This window comes from Rhinolophus sinicus, linkage group LG05 (genome assembly GCF_036562045.2).
Source record: "Rhinolophus sinicus isolate RSC01 linkage group LG05, ASM3656204v1, whole genome shotgun sequence".
In the NCBI taxonomy this organism is placed as follows: domain Eukaryota; kingdom Metazoa; phylum Chordata; class Mammalia; order Chiroptera; family Rhinolophidae; genus Rhinolophus; species Rhinolophus sinicus.
The window spans coordinates 88,489,437-88,515,450 of record NC_133755.1 but is presented as its reverse complement, the minus strand read 5'-3'; the positions used below and the strand labels follow the sequence as shown (position 1 = coordinate 88,515,450).

General features: G+C 47.7%; 2 protein-coding genes and 2 long non-coding RNA genes across 5 annotated transcripts in view; 1 reads left to right on the top strand and 3 right to left on the bottom strand.

Annotated features, from left to right (window-relative positions):
• The window catches only part of LOC109439938 (TBC1 domain family member 22B), a 323,763-nt gene that overhangs the window by 44,440 nt on the left and 253,309 nt on the right, over positions 1–26,014 (bottom strand). The window lies entirely within an intron of this gene.
• LOC109441477 (class I histocompatibility antigen, Gogo-B*0102 alpha chain) overlaps positions 1–26,014 on the bottom strand; it is a 266,582-nt gene that overhangs the window by 51,941 nt on the left and 188,627 nt on the right. The window lies entirely within an intron of this gene.
• On the bottom strand, positions 7,962–21,350 carry LOC109439660 (class I histocompatibility antigen, Gogo-OKO alpha chain). Of its 2 annotated transcripts, XM_074332897.1 has the most exons (10): positions 21,150–21,346; positions 12,172–12,398; positions 11,330–11,483; positions 10,754–11,038; positions 10,277–10,552; positions 9,408–9,683; positions 9,177–9,290; positions 8,708–8,740; positions 8,518–8,565; positions 7,962–8,363 (listed from the first exon to the last, which is right to left on the bottom strand). In XM_074332897.1, the coding sequence occupies exons 3-10, from the start codon at positions 11,400–11,402 to the stop codon at positions 8,359–8,361; spliced, it is 1,110 nt and encodes a 369-aa protein (XP_074188998.1). In that variant the 5' UTR covers positions 11,403–11,483; positions 12,172–12,398; positions 21,150–21,346; the 3' UTR covers positions 7,962–8,358. The 2 variants fall into 2 exon arrangements, with proteins under 2 accessions (XP_074188998.1, XP_074188999.1); XM_074332898.1 differs by lacking the exon at positions 12,172–12,398 and having other exon boundaries at positions 21,150–21,350.
• LOC109439662 (uncharacterized) lies at positions 11,423–12,041 on the top strand. Its single transcript, XR_002136537.2, has 2 exons — positions 11,423–11,559; positions 11,751–12,041. It is a non-coding gene; the product is annotated as an uncharacterized LOC109439662 (long non-coding RNA).

The following is a 26,014-nucleotide window of genomic DNA, read 5'->3' as shown; positions in this document are numbered from 1 at the left end:
CCGGCACTCACTCAAAAAATCTCATACATCACTGGTTTTTATTCCTCCCAGGTATAAGAAAAATTCTTCTTAAGCTACTTACGACCTACAGCAATTTGCTAAATTATACCTTTGTGAACAAAATTAAAGCTTTGATCTTTTCCTTCCTACCTGATGCCTCCAGATTTCAGGTTCTCTTAACTAATCCACGTATGACCAACTTTAAAGGTGTTGAGTCTTGGACTCATGTCTCCTAATTTAGAGAAAGCTCTTGCACCAAACTGGACAGCTCAACCAACAGAACATTTGAAATTTAAAATGACTGGGAAATGAAGCAGATCACATCTATTGTGGAAGCTAATCCAAGATTTCGGGCCAAACCTGTATAATTCCCCTTCCTTTCTTCTCACTTTAATTCCTTCCTATCTCACAAAAATGTGAGAGGTCAGACACTCACTGTAATAGTTGTTGTTTGCTTTTTCCCCTTACTTTCCATCTGGCCAGATAACACTGGGCATTATTTTAAACCTACTTAACGTGTCCAAATGCACCCTAATTACACACATAGACAAGGACGTTTCATGGCTGGTGATGTCAGCCCCCGTGAAGGCACCAGATTTGGAAGAATAGTTTTTCCTTGGGCAGGTATTAAAATGATAAAGTGAGGGCTGGCCCGGTGGCTCAGGAGGTTGGATCTCTGTGCTCTTAACTCTGATGGCCGTCGGTTGGATTCCCACATGGGTCAGTGGGCTCTCAACCACAAGGTTGCCCATTCGATTACTCCAGTCCCGCAAGGGAGGGTGGGCTCTGTCCCCTGCAACTAAGATTGAACACAACACCTTGAGCTGAGCTGCCGCTGAGCTACCGGATGGCTCAGTTGGTTGGAGCGCGTCCTCTCAACCACAAGGTTGCCGGTTCGACTCCCACAAGGGATGGTGGGCTGCACCCCCTGCAACTAGCATTGGCAACTGGACCTGGAGCTGAGCTGCGCCCTCCACAACTAAAACTGAAAGGACAACAACTTGAAGCTGAACGGCACCCTCCACAACTAAGATTGAAAGGACAACAACTTGACTTGGAAAAAAAAGTCCTGAAAATATACACTGTTCCCCAATAAAGTCCTGCTTCCCTTCCCCAGTAAAATCTTTAAAAAAAGAATAAAAAAGAAAAAGTACATGATTATCAACACATCAAAAACCTTGGAGGAAATCGCTGTATCTACCACTAAAACAAAGCTGACCAGGAAAAATCTTTAAATTCCCGTATGTGAGTTGTATTAGGCAGTAGAATTGCTCTTGACCAGCTCCTAGCTGAGCATGTGGGCTTTGCTCTGTTGTTAATACCGCTTGTACTTGGATGAAACACCTCTGGAAAATAGATAGAACTAAATAAAACCCAGGCACAAACCAAATGACTAAATACAGTGCCCACTGACACCTCAGGTTTTTTAATCTTCAACTAACTGCCCTCAGTCTTTGCCTCTTGGTTCAAATCTATTCTTCAAATTGAACTTAACATTCTATTTGCTATTATAAAATATTTGCTGTTCTAAAACCATTTGTTTCACATGTCTTGGTGTTATAAGGACACCACTCTGATAACAGTTGCTCAACATTTGAAATACTCACTAAGGCCTGTGAGACTTTATATAAAAAACCTCAAGAAACTACAGACGATGTCTGCCCTTAAAGGAACACGACGGCAAAGCCTCCTCTGTGCTGGCGCTCTTGTTGCTCCAATGTAGCTAAAGTTCCTAAGAACAAGGAAAACCACTTTCCCTCCGTCGTGGGACATGACGTACCAGGAATGACTTTTCCTGGCAAAGAGAGACTGACAGTGGCACGACACCCCGAAAATGAGCCGTCCTAACAATGGAGGGCCAAGGATGCTTTAATGACCCATCAGTGCTGCTTTCCAGTGATTTATCAGTGATACTTAGAAGGAAAGATGTTGATCAAAATGAGGGAAATATCAAAAAAATATTAAACAGCCACTTTAAACTGGAGCAGGAGCTGCCATCCCAGAGGAACTGCTTTGCACGTCTTATGTCTCAAACCTTTGAAATGTTAAAACCAGGCAAATAACCTTTATAACTGGGCCTAAAGCAGCATTATGTCCCAGAGAACTGTTTGCAAAGATAACAGGAAAGCAGTTATTCTGACTGTTGACCTGAAAATTTTAATTATTTAGAATTAGCATCACTGTGTTGTTATTTTCATCAATAGAAATGCCTTCCTTCTATTGATGTAATTGTTTCCCTTCCCTTTCTCATAAATACCCATCCCTTTTGCTTCTAACTGGAATATTATGTGTGTTTCTGTCTGAATCAATGCTTCCCAAATAGCTATGATTTTTTTTTTTTAATCTCAAATGCTCGTTGCCTCTCACTTTGAAAACCTTTTTATTTTTATTTTAACACACCCATAGAAAGAGGTGGACAAATCATAAGTGTGCAGTGGATTTTCCCAAAGTGAACATGGGATAAGCAACACCCACATCAAGGAACATTTCCAGCTCCAGGAAACCCTCTTGAGACATATTCAGTCATAAACCAACCTCTCCCCAAGTAACTCTTAGCTTGATTTTTAACAGCAGAGAAGTTCCATCAGGTGTTAGTAGAATGGAATATTACAGGGGAAACTCCTTGGTATCTGCCTCTCACTCAACATCATGTCCCCGTGTCTCACCCCTAAGGCTGTGAGTGGTTGTAGATTATTCATTCCCATGGCTACAGGGGGTCCATTATATGAACAGGACCACACTTCTGTCCTCTGACGTTCATGGGCATTTGTGTTATGCCCAGATTTCACAAATCATGCTGCTATGAATGATTTTTTCATATATTCTGGCACACACATGCACGCATGTCTATTAGGTATATAAGTAGGAGTAGAAATGTAGGGTCATAGGGCGAGTGAATGTTTGGCTTTAGAATGTATGGCCAAAGAATTTTTCAAAGTACTTTAATCAATTTACTCTCCCACTAGCAATATATGAGATATAATTAAATTATTGCCAACAATTGATATTGTCTGACTTTTTCATTTTAGCCATTCTGGGAGGTGTGCAATGATATCCTATTATAGCTAATTTGAATTTCCCCTCTGACTAAAATGTTGAACAATTTTTGTAAATTTATTAGGCATGTAAATATCTTCAATAGGACACTGGACTGGACTAATTGTTAGTAACTGAATGGGACTCCTGTAATGTGCCAGCATCTTTTAACTGTTATGGTCTTTTTGTTATAAATGGATCTGTGGTCAAAGACCTGTGATATAATAAAAAAAAATTGATCTTTGTCCCCAGTTCCTGACACAGAGCTCCTAAAACCTTTTAAATCTCCTGAGTGAGAAGAGTGACTTTGGGATGATATGACCTTTGGCTGAGGGGTCCTAGAGAGCTTCAAGATGGGGAATCGTCACGAAAATGACCAGCCATGATTAGAAGGTTGCAACTTTCAGCCTCACTCCCTGACCTCTGGGGAGAGGAGCTGGAGGTTGAGTTCAATCACCAATGGCCAATCACTTAATCAATCAGGCCTATGTCATGAAACTTCAATTAAAAACAAAACCAACATCGACAGAATTCAGAGAGCTACCGAATTGCTCATCACATCCATATGCTGGGAGGGTGACACACTCCACCTCAGTGACACAGGCTCCTACACTGGGGACCCTTCCAGACCTCACCCTACGGACCTCTTCATCTGGCTGCTCACTTGTATCCTTTATAACCAACTGTAACAGTAAGCTTAGCATTTTCCTGAGTCCTATGAGTTGTTCTAGCAAATTATTGAACTTGCAACGGGGGACCCCCAACTTAGTACCCACGTCAGACAGAAGTGCAGGTAACATGGGGACCTGAAACTTGTGACTTGTGTCTGAAGTGAGGGCAGCCTGTGGGACGGAGCCCGTAACCTGTGGGGTCTGATGTAACCCCAGGTTGGTGGTGTCAGAGTTGAGTTGAAGTGTAGGACACACAGGTGGTGTCCGAGAATCAGAGAATTGGTTCAGTGGAGAAAGAAATCCCTCACCATCCCACAAAGAAATTTACAGTAAGAGTGAGCAAGTCAACCTACCTCTTGAATGTCGGTTATTCGTCCCTGTTCTTCCAGCTAAACCTGAGTGCCTATAAAATACCAGAGAAAGTTCTAGTCTCAGATCTTTGCTCCAAGAATTGAAATTAGTCATTCTTCTTATATCCCTCACCTCGAACACATGAACTCTTTTGCTACATTAGGAATATTCGACACGTAGTCTTGGTGGGAGGCAGAGGCCACTTCACTCCATAAGAGAGAAACCCACTGTCCCCAACACTCTTGCAGCTGGACACGGCATGAGGCCCCACCATCAGGTGACCACATGCCAGACTCTGACTCAGGACGTGGTGACACAGAGGCTGGAACCGAGCAGAATGCATTTGGCAGTAAAAACACAGCTTCCAGGAGCAGCAGTGACAGCAGTCATGGCCGCAGGGTCTGGACTCCACATGGATGTCAGTGGTGTGAGCAGGGACATGTGTGCCCAGCAGCAGGGACAGTTGTTCCCACGTGGGACCAGACCTGTGGGGACTGTGGGTCAGTTCCTGGTGCGTGGGCTCAAGTGTGTTCTGTGGCCTGCCCAAAATAGTATTTTGCCAGAATGTTTTACACACACACACACACACACACACACACACACACACACACACACACGGGCGCATGCGCGGTCACACAATTAAATTCGTGAACTTGTTGCAACGATGTTGCTAATCTTTTTTGATATCAGAGGGATTATTCATTGTGAATTTGTACCAACTGGACAAACAGTTAACCAAGTTTACTATTTGGAAGTGCTGAAAAGGCTGCGTGGAAAAATTAGATGAGAACGACATGAACTTTTCACCAACAATTCATGGCTCTTGCATCACAACAATGCACTAGCTCACCTGGCACTGTCTGTGAGGGAGTTTTTAGCCAGTAAACAAATTAAACCCCCTCCCTGCTCACCTGATCTGGTCCCCAATGACTTCTTTCTTTACTCAAAGATAAAGGAAACATTGAAAGAAAGACATTTGATGGCATTCAGGACATCAAGGGTGATATGACGACCGCTTTGATGGCCATTCCAGAAAAAGAGTCCCAAAATAGCTTTGAAGGGGGACTAGGCACTGGCATTAATGCATAGCTACCCAAGGGGAGGACTTCGAAGGTGACCGTAGTGATATTCAGCAGTGAGGTATGTAGCACTTTTTCTAGGATGAGTTCCCAAACTTAATAGTCTGACTTTGTGTGTGTGTGTGTGTGTGTGTGTGTCTAAATTAGAAAAAATTTGTATTCCATTGTTTGCTCCCAGAAATCAATCTGGGGAAGAGTTTCAGGAGCGAGCATTCAGAGATTTTATTACACTGACCTGTGACCCACTCCTAAATCTCCCACTGACTCTACCCCATGGTAGAGAGAACATGTAACTCCCAAAATCACGTCTCATAATTAACGACACATGTCCTCCCCTTTCTGAGGAAAAACACTCTAAAAGTGTATTTCAGACCATTCCCTACCCTGAGCTCCATCACTGACCTCAGAGGTTCCCAAGCTGGCTGAGCCCCAGGACAGCTTGTGGGCTTGTTACAGACACTCAGGCCTCTCCCAGACCCACCGTCTCAGAGAACCTGACACAAGCCCAGGAGTCACTTATGTAACAAGCCCTGCAGGTGAGGCTGACACACAGCCCTGTGGGAATCCTGGTGACGGTCTTGCTACTAAAAGTGTGACCTGAAGACCAGCAGCAGCACCAACCTCCTTATAAATCCAGAGTCTCTGCTCCAGACTTTCTGAGTCTTAACAAGATGTTCAGGGGATTCCCGCCCAGGGAAGCTTGGGACTTGCTGGTCTACGTGCCTTATCGACGTGGGGCCAGAGCTGTGCCGTCTGCACAGGTGTGTGGTCTGATCAGATCACAGCACTGGGGGTCCAGGGTTCAGTCTTGTTCCTTTCTCTTCTACGGCCATCACTCCCTTGGTGACCTACTCTATGCTTAAGGCTTCAAATATCATTTATATGTGTCACCTCCCAAGTCCATTTCTCCAGCCCGGACATTTCCCCTAATGTCCAGACTCATCTGTCCAACTGTCCGTACGATGACATCTCAGCTCCAGCATCTTTAAAATGAATGTCTATGAGGCCCCCTCCCCTCAGATATGATCTTTGAGAGCCTTCCCCATCTCTGCTGACAGCAACCCCATCTTTCTATTTGTATCCCCTGAGATTTTGGGGTTCCCTGATTCTCACATCCCAGACTGACCCATTAGGAAATGCTGTAATGTCCACCTTCAGGACGTACCCAGAACCCCACTCCTACTATTCCCACCGCTCACCCTCAGTGGCAACATGTCTGGCCCAGAAACCTGCAGATTCCTCTGGCCTCCCTCCCAGAAGTCTGTTCTCAGCACCGCAGCTCCAGCCGTCCTCTAAAAGGAGGTCACACCATGTCCCCTTCCGCTCCTAACTGTCCTGTACCTCCCACCTCACTCAGACCACAGCTCACTGCCCTCTACCATCCTCCTGGCCCCGTGGTCGGGCCGCACCTGTCTCTTCTCCATCACTTTCCACTGCAGCCACACCAGCCTCCCTGCTCTTCCCGGAAACAAGACACACTCCTGCCCCAGGGCATTCCCACTGCAGGTTCCCTGCCTGGAATGAACGTGCCCATCCTCTAGGGTAATTCCTCGTGTCCTTCACAGCTTCCCTCAAGGTCACCCTGAGCACCCCAATCAATACAACCGTCTTCCCTGGTCCCACACCCCACACTCTGATTCCCTTCCCACTATATTTAACCAGAACACTTATCTCCTTCTAACATACACACCTTCCTCGTTTACTGTGCTATAGGATATAGTCTGTCTCTTCCCACTGGAACAGACGCTACCCAAGTTCAGCCATTTTTCTGACTTTGCTTCAGTGATGTTTCCCAGATGTAGAAACTGTCACACATCTGGCACACGCCCAATGTCAGTGAATGGTCAGTGACAGAGCCTCCCTCTTCTAAGGACAGTATCTTTATTAATGTAGCCTCGGGTCAAATGCTGTTTTGTGGCAGCTACAGCACCAAGTCCCCTCACACTGGCATCAGGGCCACCTCCACTTTTCTCACAGGTGCTGCTCTCCCCCTCCCCCCTTCTTTCTCCCACACCTGCCCTCCTGCTCACCACAGCACAGTTATATTTCCCTCTTCAGGAACAGTGAGCCCCGACTTATGGGTCCTAGTCTCCAACCAAATATAAATCTAAACTAGACTCTGCTTCATAAATATGAATTCGGACTGGAGCCAGCACTAGAGCTTAGGGCAGGGAGAGAGGGCGGCGAGCAGAGCAGAATTCCAGCAGGAACTTATCTAAGATGGGAAATCACGGGATCCCTCCTCTGCTCATTCCAGAATCTGGTTCCTCTGATAGTTTGGGAAAAGATGGAAGAACCATCAAGCCCTGGAAGGAGGTGAGAGCTGGATGAGCCTGAAATTCATCTTTCAAGCCACATACTCCTGTGTGCAGGGTCCCCTGGGCCTTGTGGGGACAATGACAGGAAAACATCTCCTGCTGCTGACAGACAGGGGACACCCAGAGGATAATGAGACCAGGACTCATAACGAGAACAAACACAGTCATATTCCTCTATAGAAACAACAATGAACACCCAGAAGATGGGGGCTGAGGGCCGGGCCAGGTCTGAGCCTTGGTGACCCGGCCACACGAAGCCGTCACTAATAAGACCAGACCTGGGTGATGTTCAAGTCCCTGTGATCACAGGTCCTGGTGAGACAAGGTTCTACTGAAGGGATGAGGACAAAGGAGCAGAGAGGTGACCCCGCCGAGGAGTGACCACGTCAGAGCCCACGATGCACTGAGCCCCGACTGGGCTCAGGCCGTATCCACGCTCGGTCCTCACAGCCTCTCCTGTCTCCACCTGCGACAGACTCAGCACAGCAAACACACACTCTGGAAGGTTCTTAGTGCTTCCATTTATTTCCTTTCCAACTTTAGGGTTTTGTCCTTTAATTAACCCCTCAACCCTTCACGGCAAGAAGTGAAAAAACACATTCATATCCAGATTCTTATTTCCATAGAAAGTAAAAGTTGCTGCTCAGTGTAACGTGAAGTAAAGGTGGGGATGGAAACAGCCTCTGCTGGAACAGGACAGTGGGTCAGGGAAGAGACTCAGTCAGTGTGGGGAAGGGGCGTGGAGGGCAGGGGGTGGGCAGTCTCCCAGCTCCTCACATGATGCGAGAGGAACACAGACACCTTCAGATGCCCTTTGCAGAAAGAGAGCTCAGAGGTTCCCAAGTCACAAAGTGGGGGCATGAACAAATCTCGCATCACTCAGTCCCCCACAAGGCAGCTATCTCACGCTGTAGAAGAAAATAATCATAACAAATTCAGGTTAGCAACTGTAAGTGGTGACATTCTCCACAATTCACCGCTGCTCAAACTGTCTCAAAGAATCCCCAGCACCCAGTCCTGTCCCCTCTGCCCCCCTTCCCACTTCAGGCCTCCAGGTCTCACCCTTAGAAGCTGTGAGAGAAACATCAGAGCCCTGGGCACTGTTACCACCTGGGGGAGAACAAAACAGGATGTGGTCAGAGCCCACAGCAGATGTGGCTAAAGGAGGAATTATGGGGGTGGGTGAGCTCCCCCAAGGGCTTCCATCTACACTATCCCACGAGTCGCAGGGATCACCCCCCTCAATACTCACCTGCAGCCTGAGTGTAGCTCCCTCCTTTTCCACCTGCGGGAAGAAAATATCACATCAAAACCCAGGAATGAGGCAGGGCCATGAGGTCCTAAAGGAACCCCCTGGGCCTGGACCCCAGTGAAGTTTCCAGAACTGTAACTGCAGACCCAGGGCAGGATCAGGAAACCTGAGGAAGGTACGTGTGTGGGGACTGGACCAACCACCCTCCTAGAGGTCTGTCCTCAGCGGGACCTTCTGCTCTGACCTGTGACTATTGAGAATCAGGTCCCCATCACCAGAATCACCAAGGTGATAAACCTGTCCCTCATTTTCACACGTGTGTTAATAAACTGTTAGCAAATAGGGCCCTAGACAGGGAAAGCACACGTGTGTGGATGGTCCTTCCCACTAACGAGGCAGGACACAGGTCCACCTGGGGCTTGAAACCCCCCAGTGGGACAAGACACCTCAGTGCCCGCCCCTTCCCTACCTGAGCGCTTCCTCCTCCACAGCACAGCTCCAGTGACCGCAGCTCCAAGGAGGACCAGCCCAGCAATGATGCCCACCACCATGCCAGCGGGGATGGCGGCCTGAGCAGGCGGCTCTGGAAGGGACGGGAAGGTGAGGGCCCTGACCCCCAGGCCTCAGCCCCGACCTGAAGGCCTCCAGAGGCCCCTGCTTTCCCTGAGAAGAGGCTCTGTGCCCACGGCCCCCTCCGTACCCCATCTCAGGGTCAGGGGCTCGGGCAGCCCCTCGTGCTGCACATGGCACGTGTATCTCTGCTCCTCTCCAGAAGGCACCCCCACAGCTGCCCACTTCTGGAAGGTCCCGTCCCCCGCAGGCCTGGTCTCCACGAGCTCCGTGTCCTGGGTCAGGTCCTCCCCATCACGCTGCCAGGTCAGGGTGATCTCCGCAGGGTAGAAGCCCAGCGCCCAGCACCTCAGGGTGACGTCACGGTCAGAGGTGCGGTGGTGGGTCACGTGTGCCTTTGGAGGGTCTGAGGGGAAGGGTCAGAAAATTCAGGACCTTTGCATCCCTCATGGGACACTCCAGCAGTGGTCACGTGACCATCCTGAGACTGGTCAGGACAACTGGGGTGGGGGAAGGGAGCACAAAACCCAGACACCACACTGGACACAGGCATCCGGGATAATCTCTAGTCTTTAGAAAGTTCTAGAATCAGGGTGAGACAGCCCAGGGTCAGAGACAGGTATCTGATGGAGAGAAAAGGGATTCCTGGTCCTGAGCTGGGTGGAGGCCACATGACTCAGAAAAGCTGGGGTCACAGCTCAGTCACACTGTGCGCAGGGCAGTGAACAAGGCCTGAGAGAGAAAGTCCCCCAGGTTCCCAGAGCAGCTGCCAGAGTCACAGGGAACCGCTGATCAGTTATTTCTGAGATGGTCACCCCTCTATCCCCTGAGAGACCGCACCCCTAACTGTCCCTGAGAGAAGGGGGGCCCTTAGGGTCGCTCTCTGGTACCGGATCTGAAAACCCAGGCGGACTCCATCTCCCGGGGTCGGGGAGGGGGTGTCCTGGTGTTGATCCCATTTCCTCCTCTCCTCGTAGGAGGCCCCGCGGCCCCTCTCACCTGTGCGCTGCAGCGTCTCCTTCCCCCTCTCCAGGTATTTGCCGAGCGACTCCACGCACGTGCCCTCCAAGTAGCCCCTCCATCGCTCCGCCAGACCCGTCGCCTCCAACTTCCCCCGGGAGATCTCTGCCGCCGTGTCCGCCGCGGTCCAGGAGCGCAGGTCCTCGTTCAGGGTGAGGTAGTCGGCGCCGTCGTAGGCGTCCTGATAGTACCCGCGGAGGAGGCGCCCGTCCGGCCCCACGTCGCAGCCGAACATCCTCTGGATGGTGTGAGACCCTGACCCCGCCCCGCCGTCAGCTCCGCTTACCGACCTTTAACCCCGCCCCCACCCACCCCGGAGCAAAGGCGCCGGGGGCTCTTCTCCATGGAGGGTCTGGCGGGTCCCGCAGCCTCGGGGTGAAGCTGGGACCCGGAGACTCGGGGGGACCCCGGCCCGTCCGTGGGGGTCGTGACCGGGACCCGGGCCGCGTCGCTCACCGGCCTCGCTCTGGTTGTAGTAGCCGCTGATTTTGTTCAGGCACATTCGGTGATTCTGTGCGTCTGTCTTGGCTCTCTGCGTGTTCCGGTCCCAGTGCCCAGGCTCCTCCTGCTCCACCCACGGCCCCTCCATCCACGCTGCCCGCGGCTCCTCTCTCGGACTCGCCGCGTCGCTGTCGAACCGCACGAACTGCGTGTCGTCCACGTAGCCGACTTCGATGTACCGGGGCTCCCCGCGGCCGGGCCGGGACCAGGAGGTTTGGAAATATCTCAGGGAGTGGGAGCCTGGGGACGGGGAGGGGCTGAGACCCAGGCGACCCTCCTCCCGGCGCGGGTCCTGGGTCCGAGGGCGATGGGCCGGGAGGGGCGGGGGCCCGGGAGACAGAAAAGGGGGGCACGGAGACGGGAGGTTGCGGAAGACCCTAGTGGGCGACAGGAGGGGGAGAGGCACGGAGCGAGGTCAGGGGTCTGAGGTCTGGGCTGTGGGGACACATCCTCCCCGGGGTCCTGTGTCCCCACCGGGCGGTCCCCTGCTTTCCCCCCACGGAGACCGTTCCCTCCCAACCCCGCACTCACCCGCCCGGGTCCCCGTCAGGGCCAGGGCCCCCGAGAGCAGCAGGAGGAGGGTTCCGGGGCCCATGACGCGCATCTTCGGGTTCTGGAGACAATCTGCGTGCGGGAGGGTCCGTGGACACTTTATAACCAGAAAGGTGGTGACACTGATTGGCTTCTGCAGAAACCGGACACGCAATGGGAGTGAGAACTGGGGCCGCGTCCCGATTTCCAGACAGGAGGACCCGACACAGGTTGTGAAGTGAAACCGCGGGGAGGTGGGGACTCCCCAACACTGAGCTTCTGAACCTCAGGGGACCTTGGACTCTGCCCTGACCCCTCCTCCTGCTCTGAGCCCTCTGTCACGCTGTCACCCTGAGTCCTGACCCAGGGACTGTCTGAGGAAATCAGGGCTCAGCCCCTTTTCCTCCTTTTCTCTTCCCAGAATCCCTCTCCCTGAAATGGACTCCCTGCCTCCCACCCTTTACCTCTCCCCCAGGACTATTATGGAAGAAAACACCCTCAGGGAACTTGATTCCAGAGAGGGAACTGGCCCTGGGAACAGAGGAAGGACAGGGCTTTTCTCTTTAACTCTGGAGAAGTTGTGCCTGAAAACACCAGCTAGAGATTCTCATAGAGACCAGTCTCCTTGTTGTTAATTAACTACAGTGGGGAACAATCTTGGAAGCCCCTGATCATCAGGAAGCTAATCTGCAAATAAAACAGTGCAATAATTCATTCTCTCTTTGGACACTGTATTAGTCATGTATGGCAGCGTAACAAATTACCCAAAAGTTAGCAGCTCAAAACAACAAACGTGTATTTTATCCTAGTTTCCCAGGGTCAGGAATGTAGGAGAGGTTTACCTGAGCGCTTCTGTCTCAGGGCCTCTCTCAAGGTTGCAGTCAAGTTGTCAGCCAGGGCTGCGTCATCTGAAGGCTTGACTGGGGCTGGAGGACTCGCATGAAACACGGCTCAGTCATAGGGCTGTTGGAAGGGGCCTCATTTCCTTCCTGGATGGTCCCAGGTGACCTCAGTTCCTAGCCATGGGGCCTTTTCCATAAGGTGGCCAATGACTTAGGTAGGTTAGTCCCTAAGAGCAAGTGATAGGAGAGAGAGAAGGAGAGGGAGAAAAAGAGAGACCGACCAAGCAGAAAATGCAATTTTATGTCCTAGACTGAGAATCACACACCATTACATCAGCAGGATGAGAAGTCATTATGTCCGGCCCACACTCAAGAGAGAAGGAATTACTGCACCTCTGGGATGTCAAAGCATTTACATACATATAAAATTTACAATTAAATATTGTTTCATGATTTTATAAAGCATAATCCTTTTATCTGATCATTTTCTTTAATGCCTTAAATTTCACTCTTAGAATGTAACGATTAAAAGTTTGAGACAGAGGAGATACAACAGTATTTGTAAGTTTTTATTGTAGATGCCTTTAATAACAATGTGTCCGAGAATAAGTTGCAACAAAGTTGAGAACATAACAGTAGCTGATCACACAGTTTAAAGACTGAGGGCCATAATGTTAATGCCTTTACAATAACTATCTTTGCTTTTTTTAGAACTTTCAAATTTGCTTCATTAAGAATGTCAGAAATACTGGCTACAATGCCAATTTTCTTACTAAACATCATCTTCAAAAATATTTGCGTAATGAAATTGCTTTTCAAAATGTTAGAAAAATGTGAATCTCATGCCTCAGTCTATACACCTTGGTATCCTGACAACAATTGTGTTGTGATACAGTGGGCAGCGATGGTTAATGCCAATCTAGGAACAGTGTTCCCAAAGTGGCTGTCCGGTTGGAATCCTAGAATAAATGTCACATCTTTCACTGTGTTTTTGAATGAGATTTGGTAGAAGCGATTTGGACACCAGTGTGATTCTAAAAAGCACTGTTGATATGTGACTCTGGACGCTGAAGTTTTTTTGTTTTGTTTTTAATCTTTATTGGGGAATGTTGGGAACAGTGTGTTTCTCCAGGGCCTATCAGCTCCAAGTCGTTCTCCTTCAATCTAGTGGAAGGTGCAGCTCAGCTCCAAGTCCAGTAGCTGTTTTCAATCTTAGTTGCAGGCGGCACAGCCCACCATCCCATGGTAGAGAGCTTGTGCTCTAACCAACTGAGCCATCTGGCCACCCCTGAAGATTTTTTCAAAGCAGCTCTGTTGTATCTTCCACTCACACTATTTAGATACATATAAAACTTACAATTAAACATTGTTTCAGGATTTTATAAAGCATAATCCTTCTTTTATGTGACCATGAAGCCCAGCCCTTGCCTCGGGCCTTAGAGGGTACTGCTTCTGGGGGAGAAACTGTGAGGGATCCCTAAGACTAATGAGGACTGGGGTTCTTAGCCCAGCCAGGAATTCCAGTGTCTCAGACACTAGGTCACTTTGACTCTTCCATGTAGGGGTGAGAGTACTCAGAGGGTCTTCAGTTTGCGTAACTAACATTTGGAGGGGCGGTCTTAGGACAGGATTTTCTCCTATAACTAAACTATTTTCATTCCTAACAATTGGAGAAGGTCCCTCCCAAGGAGAAGAGTTGGGCATTCAGGGACTACAAGAAAGGAATGAATGAAATAATACCCGTCCCGATATGGGAGCGCTCCCTCATTATAGAAGGTTTAAGCCCCTTCACTATAGGAGTTTTAAGTCCCCTCAGTATAGAAATTTTAAGTGTCCCTTTCCCTAGTTTCTTAGCTCTTTAGCCCCTGGTCTTAATCACTCTTCTAATCAGTTTCTAAATCCTAAACTAAGGATTGCTCCTGGCCTAAATCACAGACTGTCTCTCACCCCTGCCTAATAACTACTTAAAAGCCTGTGAGCTATAATCATTGTAGCCCAACATTCCCCAAGCCATTCCAGACCTAACTCTTGGGTAAAGAAGGCCATCCCAGAGCCCGAATGGGTTTTAACACTCCTCTAGGCCACTCCAGACCTAACCCTGGGCTTTGAGTCCCATCCCTGGAGCCAGTGCTTTTGATTTATTAATTAATAGCTGTCTTTCCTCAGCTAGGGGCCGTTGGGATACAAATTATGTCCCAGTGAGGCTTCTAATACACCCCGACCAATGAAGAAAAGACCCCCCTTTTTATTATTTAAGAACAAATAGGCTGAGAGTTCTGTGAATCCCCATTAGGTAGGGACAGCTCTACTCCCTTCTCAGCTTGAAGCAGATACAGAAGAGACCTCCCGTCCCTCAACTCCCCAGAGAGATTTATGGGGATCACGTCTCTCAGGGAAAACAAGGCAGGCAGTTAGAGACAGGTAATGGGGTCTCTGCATTCCTGCATGTCCAACACAATCTACGGGGAGCACCGCCTGGAGACCTCCCAAATTCTTCCCTTATCTGCCCTAAGCAGTAGCCACTGTGAGGAGACTGACAGACCATAAATTAGACCGGTCCTGCGCAGTAAAGGGCTACAGCGACCTCCATCTCACCCTGGCCGCATTATACCATCATTATATTATCATACAGAGGCCCAGACGTTCATTAATATCATTATAACAGACTGAACTCTGGGAAGGGACATGCGCAGTCTAAGAGGGTGAGGTAATGGCCCCTTATCAATCACAGGTGTCAATCAAGCAGTCTGGCTCCCAGAGAGGAACAGCCCATCCCAGAGAAGAAGATAAAACCCCAAGGCTCCCATGAGCAGCTGCCTCTTGAGCCTTGAGCCCCCCCTTGAGCCCTGCCTTTGCGCGGGCAGCTGCAAACCCTTTGGGGTGGACTTTTACTCCAAATAATGCCACCTGGAGCCCTGAGCCTTGAGCCGCTTTTCTCGGTGCTCAGCCCACTCCTAATTCTTTGGAGTGACTATCTGTTCTCATAAGCTTTCCTCTCACCGCTTCACCTCTGTGTCTCGTTCAATTCTTTGCTCAAGACGCCAAGAACCTGGACACCGTGTCAAGGAGGGCCCATCCTTTGGTAACACAGTGGCCAGTTTCCTAGTTCACCTCCCCGAGGCCCGGGTTCGACCCCTGGTGTGAGAGCCAAGCCGGGACATCTCCCAGAGAAGGGCCCCCCTCTCTGGTAACACAATGTGCATCTTGAAACACTGGGAGCGGGATCACAGACTTAACCTTGATGAGCCTTGACGACCTTCGTGGACAGGCCACTAAGGGTGGCCGTGCAGCAGTGCGAATGTCGGTACAAAGGCTTCAGCCACTGTGATCTCGGCTGGACCCCTGCACCCGGGCTCGCTCTACTACACTCAGTTCTAGTTTCGGTGGCAGCTCAGGGTCACTGCTGGAGTAAGACCGAAGATCTCGTGCGCGTGCACGCTCACCAGTGTGTCAGGAACCTGCTCCTCTTCTTCGCCCACGGTCACAGCCGCTCCCCAGTGCTCACAGACCAGCAGGTTAGCTTCTCCAGGAGGCCCCCACCCCACCGCTGCCCACCACTCTGGAACCACTCGGCCTGTACAAATGTCCTGTACGCTGTTTTCCTAAGTGCCCACAATTTCGCACAGCAGCTCATGTTCTTCTAAACATACACGAAATTTCTGACTTTTGGAGGTGTTTTCTTTCTCCCTCCCAGCAACTCCTCTTGTTTGGCTGTGTTATGTGGTGGCACACTGACCCAGGGGCCTGCCACACTCACAGAACTCCGGCAGATTTCCTGTCCGGGGTGTGACAGGGAGAAGTCTCCCCCAAAGTCTGAAGCCCACACCTGCCTCAATGGTTTTCTCTACCCGGGTGTCAGGAAGAAGCACATGTTCTCCAGGGACCTAACTCTGCGGCTTTCCCAGTCCCGCTTAATGATCCAGGCTCAGCCCCGGCCCGAGGGCAGAAGCTGGCAAGTGCACTCCCGTTGCTATGATTTTGTTATTTAACAACGGACTGTACATCCCTGGGACTCGGCTGCTTTTGGGGTGGGACCAAGGCATCCCTCCCCATCCCATCTCCAAAGAGCTGGCAGTGCAGGTCAAGGCCCAGAGATTACAGGGCCAGGCTTTAGGGCTGGCTGTTGATGTGACAAAGGAAGGGGGTCCAAGTTTCCCTGATGTAGAATCAAGCCCAACCCCCTTCCCAGGGTCTTCAGCAGCGCTCTCCCCTCAGCTCCTGACACTCCAGCCACCCTGCCTTCCCTCTGCCTCCTCCCTTCCCCAGCACCTCAACCTCTCAACCCTGCAGGGCCTTTGCTCTAGCAGTTCCTCTGCCAGGAAATCCCTTCAGCAGACCTCTGCGTGGCTGGCTGCGGCGGCCTCTCCTCTACCTCCCCATCAGGGAGAAGAACCTAGCGCAGGGTAGGCCCCGGGCAAGTGCTGAGAAGGGCCTGCTCTCCGTGCAGCATCACATCAGAGCAGGGACAGCTGTTACATGCGCGGCCCATTTCCCTGCAGAGTCCCTTTTGCTTCCCTCCTCCTTCCAGGACCTGTAACAGCCTAACAGGCCCCCTTGGGCAGGTACAGCCTTCCTCAGGCTCACAGCTGGGGGAGAGAAGCCCCCACTCCCTCCCCCCGCAGTTCACAACTGCACGCGGAGGCTCCGCTGGTTACGAATTAGGATCTCATGTCCAAGGCCAATGTCAGCCTATCTGACCACCACTACAGCTTCCCTTTAGCCAGGAGGGTTTCCCACCATCACCGCTGACTCCCCAACACTCTCAGTGCTGCACAACCCCTTGCACAGCCACCACCTCGCATCTGATGAGCTGTGACTTGTCAGCCCTGAATCCTACGGGTTACACTGTTTTCTTCAAGTCTCCCAGCTGCCAATATCAAGATCCTCACTCGGTACCAAGATTCAAGTACAATTTTACACTTCAGTCTTCCCCTGTGAGAAAGGAAGCTTTCATCCATTTCAATTTGGGCAATTTTCACATGGTCAACAGTCTGTCTGGTGGGTAGATTTTAGTGTTGCTGCATTTTCCTCCACCACTTACCCACTTACTTTCCTCCCAACCCTTTAATGGTGGCCTCACGACAAACTGAACCATGTGCCCTCCTCCTACCATGGGCTCCCCTGTAGTCTTTTTTTAAACTTTTAAAACGTGATATAACTTGCACACAGTAACTACACAAATCTCAAGTGTACACATGGATGACTTCATATGTACCGGGGGTGTCAAAAAAATGTAGACAAGTGGACACTTTGGTCAACGTTGCTCAAGCAGTAGTTCCCCGTCATCAGAAGTGTCTGGACGCTGATGGGACCCACTCTGGGTACCTCTTGTAACTGCAGACGTCAAACGTGACTCGTATTCATCTTTTGTTATCGGTATATAGTGAATATTACAATTGTAATAGTTTTCCTTTCTTATAATGTACATACATTTTTCTGGCACCCTCCGTATACATGAAACCACCCGGATCAAGGTGAAGAACACGTCCTGCCCCAGAAGGCTCACGCTCCTCCCCAGTCAACACTCCCCACCAACCACTGACCTCAATCAACCATCAACTAGTTTTGACTGTTCTTGAATTTCACATAAATGCTTTCCTTCCATCTTATTTCAAGTCAGGTTCCAAAGCCTTCACTTTTTAAAAAATTATTATTTGAGATATAATTGACAAGCATTGTGACAATTGACAAGCATTGTGACAGTTTAAGTTGTACAATGTGTTGGCTTGATACATTTATCTATTGCAATTTATTACCACCAAAGGGTTAGCTAACACCTCCATCACGTTCCATAATTATAATTTCTTTGTTCTGGTGAGAACAATTAAGACCTAGTCTCCCAGCAACTGTGAAGTTTATATTGTAGTGCTGTTGGCTATAATCCCCACGCTGTGCGTTAGATCTCAGAACTGACTTACCTATTAGCTGCAAGTTTCTGAAGCTTGATTCTTAACCACGTGGTACATATCACCTCCTAGCTTCCTAGGCATCCGTACAAGGACCATGTGATGTATTAAGTACATAGGGCTCTTATGTACGTATATAACTGAGAGACCTTAAAAAGATGTTTAATTCCACCAAGTTACCATATGACCCAGCCATTCCACTCCTACATATACTCAGAAGAATGGAAAACATACATCCACACAGAAACCTTCACATGAATTTCACAGCATTATTCACAATAGCCAAAAAGTGGAAACAACGTAAATGTCCATCAACTGATGAATGGATAAACAAAATGAGGCACAGCCATATAATATTATTTAGCCATAATAAGGAATAAAATACTGATACGAATGAGCCTTGAAAACATTATGCTTAATAAAAGAATCCAGAAAAGGCCTCATGTCACAATACTCCATTTATAAGAAATGTCCAGAAGGTAAATCTATAGAAACAGGAATATTAGTGGCTGCCAGGTGCTGAGGAGGGTGGGGAGGGATGGAGGGTGACTACTAATGGATATGAGGTTTCTTTTTGGGGTGTTGAAAATGTACTGAAATTAGTGGTGATGGTTGTACAAAACCATGATATTCAAGATGAATATACTAAATACCACTGAATAGTGGAAGAATTTTTATGGTATGTGAATTATATCTCAATAAAGCTATTGTTTTAATAAAGGATGTTTAATTCATTGTGAACTTAGACTATTTTACCAAATAAAATTCCTATTTGTTTGTCATTAAGGTTGCTGGATCATGATCAAAGAAACTGAAAGTAACCTGACATTGCTTTGAATTTTCACCTTTCAGTTTGCAGAGAAAAGTACACTGGTTTCACTTTTAGGTTGCAACTGGGCTAAACACAGTTGTCTATGTCATTTCCCCACTGGGAGAAAGTGTTTCTTCACTGAAATGGAAAGACTACAAATGCAAAAATTCTATTCTTGAGAAAATGCCCTAACATTTTCCTTAAATCAAAGCACTTACTATCTAAAAGTAGTTGTTCCCATAACCAGGGGATTCTGGAGGCTTCCTGGATAAAAGCTTGTAACTAAACAATGATTCTCAACAACAAGCAAGGCATAAGAACTACTATCAATCATGGCAACACTTTGATGTCTTAAGATAAACAATGAACATAAATACCTAGCACCAGGGTAAGGATCTGAGTAAATGTTTATTTATTTGCTCTAAGAATAATAGCTGTACTAATCACTAGTATATATTGAGCAACCATAATGTACGAAATAAATACTGTCCTGTGTTCTTTACACATAGGATGTTAAATTAAGTCCCCACGGGAACCCTGAGGAAAGTATTTTTATCCTCATTTCATAGATCAGGAAATTGAGGCCTAGAGAAATTGAGCAGACCATCTGTCCTTAATCACACAGGTAAAAGGGTCCAAATAATAACCCAAGTCTTTCTGAATTCAAATGATCTCTCCTCTATCCCTCTACATTCCTCTTCAAAATGAAAAAGGAAGCCAGAAACTTGAGAAAACTGAAAAGACTCCTCTCCTATCTTGCAAAAGTAGTGCCTTGAAAAAAGGTGACTGTTCCGATTGTCCAAAATAGGAAACACAAAAACAAAAGATTGTCAATAACAACCAGCACTCAGTAGGCACAAAAGACCATGCATGTCCCATATCTCATCTACTGCTTCCTGATTTAACAGTTCTCCCACTGATTCTGATTATAGCCTTAGGATGTCAACATTTAATGATCTGACTATGGAAAACCCCAGAGAACAACAGTTAGTGAGACTGGAGAGCTCACTAGACCAGGAAGGAAAAGGAATCAGTTGGCAGGAAGTGGTGCTTATCTAAAAACACAGAAGTCTTTAGCACTGACATTAACACTGTGATTCCACAGCACTTTCATCTGAAGCTTTCTCTGCATTCCCTTGCAGTATTTTAATACTGTGTCACTAGAAGCTGATTCCCACCATTCTCCATATGTCTAATAGGATCCTAAATAAAATAAGTCTGCTATGTAGCCACCACTGACCCTCATTTCTCTCTTGCTATTAAAAGAAAGGTCACAAGTTCAAAGGATTATCCCAGAAGGAAAAGACCCAAATCAATGAGGAAAGGTAGCATGTGGGGCAACCCACATGAATTTCATCACCAAGTAGACTGTGGCTGTCAGAAATCTTAAGTTCACGACTGAAACATACACTCCTCCTTATACTTCTCAGGACTCTGCCCAAGACAAGCTGAAACTGGACAGCTGATAGAAGGATGTATACAATTGTTAAGGGTCTCAACATACATCAAAAAGGAAAAAAAAAGTAGCTTAGAAGGTCTGCTCTCCAACCAATCAACTGAAGAATGAAAAAATTTAGTAGAACAATACAACCCAGGAGGGTAAGGGGCCACTTGGGGTTGAATAAATCCTTAGGAAAGGCTAAAGAAATAACCTCAATTCTTGGGCCACCCTGTAATAATTCCTAATGGGAAAAGGCCAACTGAAGATCAAGTAAGGTCGGGCCTGAGACTTTTCCTCATTTCTCCTGTCCCCCTGCAGACGGTCCCAAGCTCCCAGCAGAACCTTGTTGGAATCCAGGGAAAAGGTTCCTACGTGCCGAGCTGGAGGAGCAGGGGAAGGCGCCATCCGTGTCCAAACAACCACCCGTGAGTGGGGGAGACCCCCCAGGAGAGTTCTATTTAAAGTGAGAAGCAGTTCCAGGGCCGGCCCTCCTAACCCAGGACGGACACAGGCTACTCATCCCACTACAGGGTCTCTTACGCCCGGACTCCGGCCACCGCCCGGCTGAGGGCAGCCCCCCCCAGAGCCCTCCCCCCCAGACCCCGGGCCGCTCCCACAACCAGCCGTCCCCACAGCTTGCTGCCTGCGCCTCAGCCTGACAGCTGCCCTGCCGCCACCAGGCAGCCCCAGCTCCCCCAGCCCACGTTGCCCAAACCAGCCTGCCGGGGTCGGCGGAGCTCCAGGCCCGCGAGATTCAGGGCTTCAGATCTGGAAGGGTTTGGTCCAATCCCCTCTTCCTCCTCTCAGCTCCTGGGCTCACCTCCCCGGCAGCTTGGCGCTCCTCTTCCAGAACTGCTCGCTGTTCTCGGCAGCCATTGCTCTGGCCGGGGAAGGCCTTGTAGGCGGGCCGGGGGGTACTCGGCGAGATGCCCCCAGGACCCCACAATCGGAGGGCCAACCCAGGCCGCTTCCCCCGCTGCCGGTCACCCGCTCCGAGCTGCTGGGAGCGCCATCTTGGATATGGGCACCTCCCCACCCAGCGCCGCTGCCATTGGTGGACTGCCAGGCCGTGGTCGGACGAACCAATCAGGAGCCGGAATCCTGCAAGCCGCTGAAGCCGAACGGTGACGTCAGGGGCCGGGCTCACAGGTGGACCGGGAAGGCGGAGGTCGGACCGGCAGGGAGGCGGGGCTGAAAGTTCCTTAACCTGGCGAGGGGAAGAAGGAGGTAAAGGACCTATGGGAAGGGGAAAGGGTAGTTTTCTTTGGGGGGAATGAGGTTCTTGGGTCAAATATTTTTGGGGAAGAGAGAGCATATGTATTTATTTATATACCTAAAACGTTTAATTTCGTTTTAATCCATTTTTTTTTTTTTTTTTTTTTTTAATCTGTGAAGGAAGATCAATCCGGGTCAGATAGCCTATGGTTGCTAACTGTTCAACACGTGAGTAACGGTTGATTCATAAGAACCTTCCTCTCTGTTCATTGAACACTATTGAAGGACTTGGGCTGTGGGTGAAGTTCAAATGATCTAATCCAGGGGTGTCCAAAGTTTTTTGAACGGTTTTCACCAAGGGCCATATGCGTAAAATACACAAACAGCCGGGCCACTCACTCGAGGTGAAGTACGTATTGCCTCACCTGGTTTATTTAAGTAAACTAAATATATTTTTGGATTTGGACACCCCTGAATCCCTGTTTCACCCAATAACTGTCACTTTCTGACCAGAACCCAGATGCTGACAAAGAATTCATCCAATTCAGACCAAGTAATGTTTCTTGCGAGGACATAATATATCTCCATGACGTGAATCACAAAGATTAAGGATATAACCCCAAACAGATTTAATTTCTTTTATTAATCTATTATCAGTTTTTCACCCTTGACGTTATTTTCAATCTAGTTTTAAATCCAGAATGAGATTTAATATGAGCATTTTGAATCCTTTGAATGTTTTGTTAGTGTTTTTGCTCTTTTTGAGTTTCTGTGGTTGTGCACCAGTGATGAGGAGTGTGGGCAGAGAGCACACACCAGTCAGAATAGTTTCCATCCCAACAAAGGACTGTTGAGGTGGCTTGTTTACTGTTGCCACACGTCTTTCTACATATTGGAGAATACTTAAGGACCCCATGTCTAAAGGACATTTTTCATATGCCTTCCAGTGGCCTCTTTCTACATAGATATTACCCCCATTTTGAAGCTTCTTTTACCTCCTAATTTCACAATCATGGGATTTTATAAAAAGAGCTGTTTTTACTTTCTCTGGATCTTTTGTGCTTTTATAGACTTTCATCTTATCTTGTCTCACGTAATCACCTTTATGAGCATTTAATCCATCAAACAAAAGCCCCTCTTACCCGTTTATTCTTATCTTTTAAACATTTTAGCTGCCTCTCTTTGGCTGCTTTTTTTTCCTTAGGATCAGTGACCAGCACTGCACACTGAGCTCCAAGAGGGGTTTCCTGAGGTTTTGCTGAAGCTGATGTTTCGTCTTTATTCTGGATGCCAGAACTTTTGCGGGCATTTTGGACTTTACAAAAGCTGATGCCTTGAAGAAATGATCTACAGTGACTTCTAGATCCTTTCTTCAGTGGATACTGGCAAGTCAGGGTTCATTATCTTAAAGGTGTCATCAGAGTTATTTCTCCCTATAGGAGCTGTCTTACCTTGTCCATGTGGCAAGTCACCTGTTGCTTTCCAGCCTATTCACAGAGCTTCAGAAATGTCCCAGAAGAGCTCCCTATTAACTTGCTATTTCACATGTGGAAAGCAGAGCATAATTTGTGTACTTAGAAATGTCTCAAAATATTCCTTTTTTCTTCATTGTTTTTAAATGTTAAATAACACTGATTCCAGGGGATACTGTTAACATTGTTCAACCCAAAGAAGCCCTGTTATCCCTATTCTTGCTTTTCTACATCTAAGCCAGTTTCCCATCCAAGACTAAAAATTCACTCCAGTCGTCTGGTGATAACTTATTAAATAGTCTTTATCAGGGAAGTTGAGCTGGTTGGGACCTTTCTCACCACCACCACTACCATGACCACCCAAATCTAAACCAACCAACATCCATACAGAAGCCTCCTATAAGCCTCCCTGCTTCTACTCCCGCCCTCTTAGAGTGTATTCCCTACACAGCAGCCGGAGAGAGCCTTTTAAAATGCCAGTCAGACATCACTCCTCTGCTCAATACCTTGAAATGGCTCCATCACACTTGACATAAAACCTGAGCTCCTTAAAGACCCGGCATGATTTGGTCCCACTCTCTTCCTTGCTTAATCTGCTCCAACCACACTTATTGGCATTTTTGCTGTTCCTTGAACAATCCAAGCATGTTTCTATCTCAAGGCCTTTGCATTGGCAATTTCCTGTGTTTGGAATTCATTTTTCCCAAGTATCTAGATGACTTGCTCCTTCATTTCATTCAGGTACATCCCAAATGTCTTCAATTGAGGGAGGCCTTCCCTGACCATCATCTTATTTAAGATTTATTTTGCGGGCTCCATGACTCTAGTTTTCTTTAAAGTACTATTACTGCCTACTATGTTATTTACTTATTTTGTTGTCCATCTCCATCCCCCAGAATGTAAACTTCACAAAGGCAGGGATTTGTCTGTTTTGTTCTCTGCTATAACCCCAGCACCTAGAAGAGTGCTTGGCACATGGTAGGTGCTTAACTGAGAGATCGAAGACTCTAAACTATTGTTGTCTTTTGGTTCTATGTTGTTCATACACATTTTTTGTTGGAAAAGATGGTAGAAAACATTTTCTAAACCTCGTTAGGATGTCTCCACTTTACCAAAGATTCCATATGTTTGCCTGTGCTCTTGGTTGAAGAACAGTCTTCGTTTCTTGGGAAAGGTTGTCCTCTTCAAACCCATTTTCAGCTTCAAAGGAATGAACCGATACCTAGAATTATAAGGGAAGGAAGCTGCCCACCTGTCCGAGACCAACTGGATCAACCCTGTCCATCAAAGGGGTGATAACTGTGGCAGCCAGATTAATTACCCTTACACCACATTTTGCCCTATTAGAGGTAAATATCATTGCTTTGAGGTTCCCAAGGGATCCTCAGAGCACTTTGATGGAGGCTATAGTGGCAGACACTCGTCGGTCCACTAGACCAGTGCTTCTCATGCTTTAATGTACGTGTGAACCACCTGGAGATCATGTGAAAGCCTAGATGCTGATTCAGTAGGTCTGAGGTGGCGCCTACGGTGATGCATGTCTCACCAGCTCCCAGGTGACACTGAAGCTGCTAATCTGAGAGCGTCACCTTGTAGATCTTCTGTTACTAGGACAGTGTGGCCTGCGATCCTTGAATTTATCTCAAGGGTTTGATTATCTTGAAACTTTAAGTAGAGGACTCTCAATGTGGTCTGCCTGCAAGTTTTTACTGTTCATTCCTTAACTTGATAGTCATTCAAAGGAGAGTGAAACAACTTAGATTAGGTCAAGTAGAGTTAAGGGAATGAGCTATGGGTTGAATGTAGACTAGAGGTAAAAGAGAAGGTTGTATGGAAGAGATAGAGACAAGGAGAGGAGGAGAGAGAGGAGGAGGAAGGAGAGGAGGGAGAGGAGAGGAGAGGAGAGGAGAGGAGAGGAGAGGAGAGGAGAGGAGAGGAGAGGAGAGGAGAGGAGAGGAGAGGAGAGGAACAATAGAGAGGAAATTCCAGAGCAGTATTTCCATGGGGAAGATAGAAATTGAGAAAAAAAAAAGTCTTTGGACTTTGTTACCAACAGATCATGGCCAGACTTTAACCTCAGCCAGGGAGTGGAGTGGACCCTGTCATGAGAGGAAGGGTTAAGAAATTAGAGCGAGAAGCAGCCCTCACAATGTGCTGTCGCATGTTGGACACCAAAGGGATGGTAAGGTCAAGCTGGGACTAAGAGCAAGAGAAATTTTTTGGTACCTAAGCAACCACTAGAAGGAGCCAAATGAGTTAGATCACTTGTATGATAGAAGGCAAAGGGATAAGCAGAAAGACTGAAGAATCAAAAGGTTATTGGAATTGAGAGAGGAGGGAGAGAGTGTTAGAGTCGGGGGAGGGAAGATTAAAAATTTCTTTCCTAAGAATGGATTTTCAGAAAATAAGCCAAGGGGGGCGAAGCTCTGCGTATAAAAATGTTCCCTGCCTTGTAACCAGTAACAGATAGGGGACAATGAAAAGAACATAAAGGTTTAAACATGAGGAGGAAGTTACACAAATTATGCTGTATGGTTTGTAAACCTAAACCACGCTATGCCATTAAAATGTGCAAACTTGAATGCTACATAGCACAACAGAAAAGCTTATGAATTGATGTACAAGGGTGGGGGAGCAGAATACACAATGTTTTTGCCTGATTTCAATAAAAAGATAGGGATTTTTATCAAAGACTACAAGGAAACAGGTGAAAATTACGCACAATTTTTTTGGTGGTAGTATTATACATCTTTTTATTTCTGGATTTTTTTTAATGTTACCATTTTTAAAATTATTATGAAATATACATCACACAATAAACCATGGGCTGGCAAACTTTTTCTATAAAGGGACAGATTGTAAATATATATATATTTTTTTTTAATTGGGAAGGGAACAGGACTTTATTGGGGAACAGTGTGTACTTCCAGCTCTTTTTCCAAGTCAAGTTGTCCTTTCAGTCTTAGTTGTGGAAAGACTCCAGGTCCAGTTGCCATTT

What these genes read in the sequence shown, in the direction of transcription:
- LOC109439660 (XM_074332898.1), bottom strand. Translation starts at nt 11,402, where the DNA reads ATGCGCGTCATGGGCCCCGGAACCCTCCTCCTGCTGCTCTCGGGGGCC. An exon ending in GCCCCTGACCCTGAGATGGG is followed by an intron (nt 9,291 to 9,407) that starts GTACGGAGGGGG and finishes CGTCCCTTCCAG; the next exon opens with AGCCGCCTGCTCAGGCCGCC. An exon ending in GTGGAGGAGGAAGCGCTCAG is followed by an intron (nt 8,741 to 9,176) that starts GTAGGGAAGGGG and finishes TTCTTCCCGCAG; the next exon opens with GTGGAAAAGGAGGGAGCTAC.